General features: G+C 34.6%; 1 protein-coding gene across 3 annotated transcripts; it reads left to right on the top strand.

Annotated features, from left to right (window-relative positions):
- The first annotated feature begins 2,205 nt into the window (after nt 1–2,205).
- On the top strand, nt 2,206–6,675 carry LOC109213097 (microtubule-associated protein RP/EB family member 1B-like). Of its 3 annotated transcripts, XM_019376855.1 has the most exons (9): nt 2,206–2,357; nt 2,461–2,603; nt 3,546–3,614; nt 3,704–3,790; nt 4,273–4,379; nt 4,478–4,614; nt 4,691–4,767; nt 5,442–5,555; nt 6,189–6,675. In XM_019376855.1, the coding sequence occupies exons 2-9, from the start codon at nt 2,499–2,501 to the stop codon at nt 6,294–6,296; spliced, it is 804 nt and encodes a 267-aa protein (XP_019232400.1). In that variant the 5' UTR covers nt 2,206–2,357; nt 2,461–2,498; the 3' UTR covers nt 6,297–6,675. The 3 variants fall into 3 exon arrangements, with proteins under 3 accessions (XP_019232400.1, XP_019232401.1, XP_019232399.1); XM_019376856.1 differs by lacking the exons at nt 2,206–2,357; nt 6,189–6,675 and adding an exon at nt 5,917–6,103 and having other exon boundaries at nt 2,369–2,603; XM_019376854.1 differs by lacking the exon at nt 2,206–2,357 and having other exon boundaries at nt 2,371–2,603.
- The last annotated feature ends 382 nt before the right edge of the window (nt 6,676–7,057 follow it).

Here is a 7,057-nt window from a genome sequence, read left to right as displayed (position 1 = left end):
AAGAAATCAATTAATGGCAAAACCAAAACAGTAAATAATACTGTAATCAATAAACAGTACATAATAAAAACAACTAAGGTTTTTATATACTGTTTTACAGAAAAACGATGAAGTTTTTATGTTTTTCAAATCGTTTTTCTGAATTTCAATACCCTGATGAAGTTTTTATATCTTCAAATAAGAATAGTAAAATTCAGACAGAATACAGAATATAATAAATATAATTTCCTTAAGATTGTTATCTATCTGTATTGCTGTAAGTAAATAAAACAGTAATCTTTCTGAAAAATAAAACAGAAAGTTAGTAGAAACAATTCTGAAAAATAATATTCGAACTTCAAAATAATTTTTGAAACGTTGAAGGAACAAATCGAGCCCACTGAATACACAGTGTGTCCTTAAGGAAATTATTCCCCTCAAGTACCCGAGGTTATGGAATATATCCTCCCAGGATAGAACGATTTAACTCACCGGAGTGTTGGTACCAAAAACGCCGATGATCAGCAAACCACTCGATGGCAGCAAAACACACTGGAATTTTGGTGCAGAAGAAGAAGAAGATAATCAGAAAATTTCGTAAGTAAATATTCTGGGATTTGAAGGTCTATTTATAGCGAACTTGGTGATGTTTCTGAAGAGGTTTGCAACCTTTCAGAACAGTCATGGCTGTTGGAACAGGTGCGACCCTCTGAAGAGGTTTGCAACCTTTCAGAACAGTCATGGCTGTTGGAACAGGTGTGACACTGTTTCAGAACAGCCACCATTTTCCATTCACCCTTCTTTTATTATTAAACAAAATCCAACAAAAATAGCATCTACCTACTACTTTTATATTTTTATTAACTAGGTTTAAAAAGATGACTTATATGTTATAAAGCAAAAAATAACTTCTGTGTTGCAAAGCTTAACTTAGATGACCATCGGTGAAATTTACCTGTCATTTGAAATATCGCAATGAAGTTTTCAAACTTTTATGTGAACATCAAAATAATCATTTGGAATTTTGATCATCAAAGGATCTCATATGAATATACCTATAACATGATGAGTAGTAATAAAAATTATTAATCGCAAAACTATATACAACAACAACAACAAAACAAAAAAAAATCAATAGTTTCCTACAAGTGAGGTATGGGAGGGGTAAGACGTATGCAGCCTTATCCCTTCCCTGGAAGGGCAGAGAACTTGGTTCCGATAGACAATTGTAGAACTGTATATGAGTTAAAAAATATATCAACTCATTAACTTAGTTTTTTTTTTTTCTAACAAATATTAACTTGAAATCATATGTAAAAACCAAGTAAATAATCTTGTCACAAATTTGGTCGTTCGAGACATGAAAGAGTATGTTAACCCATTCATATTATACCTACAACCAGGGGCGGATAGCCCAAAGAATGGTATACGTGAGCCCTATCTGCAACTTGTTTTGCTTCTCTAAAGCAGTGCTTCAGATTAAGATTTACTTGATCCTTCACCTCTCACAATTCTTCTACCTCTTCCATAATTCTCCCGGGGAACTAATCCCATTAACATCGTATTTCATTTTTCAGTTGATCGAGACTTGTGACATCAATTCTTGGGGTATTTTATATTAAATTTTATGTTTTTATTCATTGCTTATAAGATGATCTTCTGATCTCTTTGCCAAACTAGGTATCTCTTTTATGTACATATTTCATATGGTTGGTCTAGTATTATCTGATGGCCACATTAATACACTTGATTGAATGTTGAGTTATTTAGTGGTGCACCCATGGTCTCTTTACTAGTGCACCCATAGTTACATATTGGGCCGAATCCAATAACTTTGAGTTTCAAATCCATGAACATATATTTCATTTTCTCTTGTTATGGCCCTTGCTCTACTTATTTAAGTTTTTAACGTAGTTTCCCTGGCTGAATACATAGTGACTTTTGTCCACCCACAATTTTTTTTTTTTTTTTTTTTTTGTTCATGTGACAAAGTCAATTGGGGCCCATCCAACTTAAGAAATGGCCAATTGGCAATGGTAGATAACCAAACACGAAAGTGATGAAAAAGCTTCCTCTCTTGCAGTCCGCTCTCTCTCACGCTCTTCTTTCTATTTTAATTATAAAAAAAAAAAAAAAAGCAAACGATTCTTTTCCCCAATCCCTAACCATCCCTTCTTTTTTCTTTTTAATGATAATTAAAAATTCCTACATAACTAATAAACATATAATATTATTTCATCGAGGAAAGAATTGAAAACCCTCGATTGCTTGTATTTAATTAATAATTATTAATTAATGGAGTAATTAATTAGTCACTTACTATATGGGTTAGGCTAACAAATTCCAAATGAATAAAACGGAACGGCTATATTAAAAGGGTAATTTGAAATACAAAATTCCTTGCTTTACGCACTCTCTCTCTTTCTTCTCATTCCATATATGTATGTGACTTGCTTTGTTTCTTTTCTATATATAAATAAGGTCTTATTAGGGGAATTGTTGGATTGAAAGAAGGGACAATGGCGAATATAGGGATAATGGATAGTGCGTATTTTGTTGGGAGGAATGAATTGTTGTCTTGGATCAATGCCCGGTTGCACCTTAATCTCACTCGCATTGAAGAGGTACGGTACCCTCCATTTCTCATTTTCTTTCTTCTTTTGCATTCTTGAATGTGTTTTGGGTGATTTTCCAGATTTTTCGGGTATGCACTTTTTTGTTAATCTGTTCTAGGTTGTAATATATTTGGTTTTCCAAATAGATTTTCTGTTTCTGGGTAATGAAATCATAATGTTTCACGTTCACCTCTTGAGAAATCGTGTCTGTTTTGAAATTATCCCTCAATTGTGCATGAGTTGGGCGATACAGTCCAAATGGAGCGAATTGGATATTTGATATTCATATAGCGAACTCAGCTGGTTAAATTGAGGCATAGTTTTTTTTTTAGGGGGTGCAGTTTGGGGAAACTAGATTTCAATATGGTTATATGAGAAAAGTGTCCAATCAAAATGAAATGGAAAAGGAGATTTCACTGAGAAACTCTGAACATTGTGGAATGTATGACCAAAGATGGCTAGTCAATTGTTCACTAAAAAACTCTGGGCATTATAGGAAGATATGGTTCCTTAAAATAGATTAAACTGTTAATTGGTGTTCACATTCTCCTTTCAAATTGATGGTACTAGATAAACGCAAGTGCTTGCCTTCTTAAAGGTAGGGGTAAAGTCTGCGTATACACTACCCTCCCCAGACCCCACTTGTGGGAATACACTAGGCTTGTTGTTGTTGTTGTTGATAAACACAAATGCTTATATGATTTCTTTGTGAAGTGGGACTGAGATAGTATCACAGTTGAATTAAAAGTTCTAGTTAGCAATTTTTTATTAATTGGTGGAAAATACTAGCCAACATTTTAGCAACCTTTGTATATCCAGTTACTTAACTTGTAAGCATTACAGGGGATACGGTATAGTTAGAACATTTGATAACTACCTTTAAGAATGTCATGATTCCGTTTCTCCTCTATGCTTTAATAACTTATTTGAATTACAAAATTATTATGCTAGGCTGCATCTGGGGCTGTGCAGTGTCAAATGATGGACATGACCTATCCTGGAGCTGTTCCGATGCATAAGGTGATTACTGCCATGTGATGTTCTGGTGGTCCTATTATGAACATGTTTGATTTGTTGTGGCATCTCTGATGGAGCATATTTCGTTACAGGTCAACTTTGATGCAAAGACTGAATATGACATGATCCAGAACTACAAAGTGTTGCAAGATGTTTTCAACAAGCTCAAAATTGACAAGGTAACTTCTGACAAATCACATTTCAACTTTTATGTGGAATTCTTGAGTGAAACAGTTATGAATATGATCCCTTCTTTCCATGTACAAACCTCTCAGAGCAAAGGGGGATTGTTCTTTTGAATTTTATCATTGTCGTAGTGCAGTTTAATCTTTCAACATCATTGTCTCACCTAGATTTCACTTTTCTATATTTAGCCCTTTGGATCATGGTGGCGCTTTCTTATCTCCGAATTACAAATAACTAAAATAACAATAATAAAGAAACTTCTAAAATTAATCCAAGGGTAATAAAGAAACTTTAAGGACATGATTCCTTTTACATTGTCCCTTCTATATTACCTGCACAGCTTCCTTTCTAATGAAGCATTTAGCAGTCAAGAGTAAGCCTTCGTAAAACAAAATAATCTGCTGTTGCGACCTGAGTGGAACTGGATGATTTTCTTTTTGGTCATATTTACAGTTGGTTTCTATTTTGCTTGCAGCATATTGAAGTTAACAGGCTTGTTAAGGGACGCCCTTTGGATAACTTGGAGTTTCTGCAATGGCTGAAACGTTACTGTGAGTCTGTAGATGGCGGCATTATGAATGAGTATGTGCCTCTTCTCAAATACTTGAGTGTTTTGTTGCTTCTAGAACTTAGATGCCAAATTCCCCTTTAATTATCTCTCCTTTTTTGTACATTTACAGGAATTATAATGCTCTGGAACGCAGAAGCAAGGTTGGGAAGGAACGAAATGTGAAGGGCTCTCAGAGATATGCAAAGTCACTGCAAACAAACAACTGTCATAACCCTGGATTAGGGGAAGGCATTACTAAGATTACAGGTCAGCGACAGAGATATTTTCCTTATTGTATTCTCTGTAGTGATGCTTTTCTTAAACTGTGTGTTCTCTTTTCTAGGAATAAAACAAGGAAGGTCAGGTCCAGTAATGGGTGCGGTTAATTCTTCAGCAGAGATTCAAGCTTTGTCGAAGGAGGTAACAGTCTTATACTTGTGTGAAGTTAGATGGTGTAAAACCTATTGCTTAATATCGGCAGATTGATTGAGTGAATGAATAATTGCCTGTTCCAACGCTCAAGCATTATTAAGCTTGATGAAGCCCGCGTAAATTCATTCACAGTACTTGCTTCTGCATGGTCAAAGGTACTCCTATTCTAAAAGGATCTTGCAGAACTTTTGTGAACTACATCCGAAGCTGAGGATATGGTTTGCTTAAGTATTAGGTGATCATGTCTGCTGCTGTTGGTTTTACTTTTTCTTTCTTTCTTTCTTTCTTTTGACATTAGGTTCGGTGTTTGTCAAGAGTCTTATAGTTTGGTTAGAGATTATATGACAGCGTAAGAATATGACAAGATTTAAAGAATTCCCTGTTTAAGAGATCCCTAATTTGTCCTAAAAACTAAATTATTGAGTAGTGGAAGAAACAGCCCGAAATGGAATAGAGTGGATATTGCGGATTCACAACTGATCCCAACTAGACCAGGATTCTGGTATAGCTGTATTACTGTTTTTTTCTTTTTCTGTTATAAGTATGCACTCCTGTGATTATATTATATAGTAACTCTCAATTGCTACTTTCCTGTTGTCAACTCACTTTTTGGTTGCCTGGTAGTAATTCGACTGCTTTTTACTCATATTTGAACCATCCAGGTTACAGATCTCAAGCTCTCTGTTGACCACTTGGAAAAAGAAAGAGATTTTTATTTTGCAAAGTTACGAGATATTGAGATACTCTGTCAGACTTCAGAATTAGATAATGTCCCGGTAAGCTCTTCTCTCCCACATCTCTACCAAAAGATAATGCTTATGATGTATCTACCTAGCTACCCTGTTTTTTGATCCATCTATACTTGTGCATGTCCAACTGATTTGCCACAAACAAACATCTCTGGGAAGGATCAGCATATATGTAATTATAGTCTGTGCTTATTGGGCTAAAAGAACTTTGTGCCTCCCTTCTAGTAACATGACCACTGATAGTTCTGAACCCCTAAATAGCTTTACAAATACTATTGTTCAGTTGCTAGTGTTGGATTGCTTTGTTAATGTTTTTTAATTGTCACATGTATAACATGGTCAGGAGAGTATTCATGGGGAGTAGTTCATTTTACTTTTCTTTCTTCAGGATTATGCTGGCTATCAAAAGAGTTGAAGAGAAATTATTTGACCCTCTGTCTTCTCCTTTTGCCTATTATTTAGACATTTTAACTGCTTTGGCATCATGTATGATACTTCAGAGATTTCTATTTAACTGGTTGTGATTGATCGGCAATTATGTTTAGCATAATGCTGCATATATTGCTCCTTCTGTATCTCACAGTTAAGAGCAAAGTTTCTGAGATTAACATGAATTACGAGTCATCTAATCAATGTGGTGGGGCTTATTACATTTCACAGATGGCTGTGGCAGTTAAAAAGATATTATATGCTGCTGATGCAAGAGAATCAGCATTGACAGAAGCTCAAGAATTTTTAAGTGAATCTGTGGATGGAAGTGAGGGCTGAAGTGGAAGATAAGTAAGAATTGCTTGCAGTAGTAAATGTAGTGGGTTGCCATCGTTTGGTGAAAAGTTGCCAGACTTCTGCTTTATACGTCCATGTTTTTTTTTTGGTGCCATATGAACAATCTGTCTCTAGTGTTTAGTTGATGGAGATATCTCCAGTGAAGCGAAATTTGTATTTGGATGTCTAGTGACCATAATTAGTCAACTTTAATAGAAAGGGTACGATGAAGGTACATATCTTCCATAAAAATAAATAAACAGTCAGTGTTTAAGGGAAAAGGAAAAAAAAAAAAGGAGAACGTACAAGATCTTTTTTCTTGTTTGATTTAATTTAAAGAACAGAAAAACAAGGTAGAGAAGATAAGATCCTTATTACTGAACTGCAATGACCATTATGGTGTCATCTTCCTTTTACTTTCATTTTTGAATTATAATGTATAAGTTATTAGAGATATTATAACGATCTAAAAATAAGATAATCTTATCATTTTGCATCTTTATAGTATTTTATTTCATTAATTTCCCTATAGACCTCTCTATCTAAAGAAATACATAAATACACTAGACAAAGATTACCACGGTGCCCTTTCCTAAAACTAGAACATACATCAACAACAATAGGTAGTTGTAAATTCATACATTGTCACTTATACATCTAGAGAAAGCATTTATCCATATTGAGGCAGCAGTTAAATTACTTGTGTTGCAGTAGAGATAGATTACACCAATCTTCTGACCGTCAACCAAAACTATAAGTTCTGC

The sequence above is a fragment of the Nicotiana attenuata genome, unplaced genomic scaffold (assembly GCF_001879085.1).
Source record: "Nicotiana attenuata strain UT unplaced genomic scaffold, NIATTr2, whole genome shotgun sequence".
Taxonomy (NCBI): Eukaryota; Viridiplantae; Streptophyta; class Magnoliopsida; order Solanales; family Solanaceae; genus Nicotiana; species Nicotiana attenuata.
This window is presented reverse-complemented; position numbering and strand designations above follow the sequence as displayed.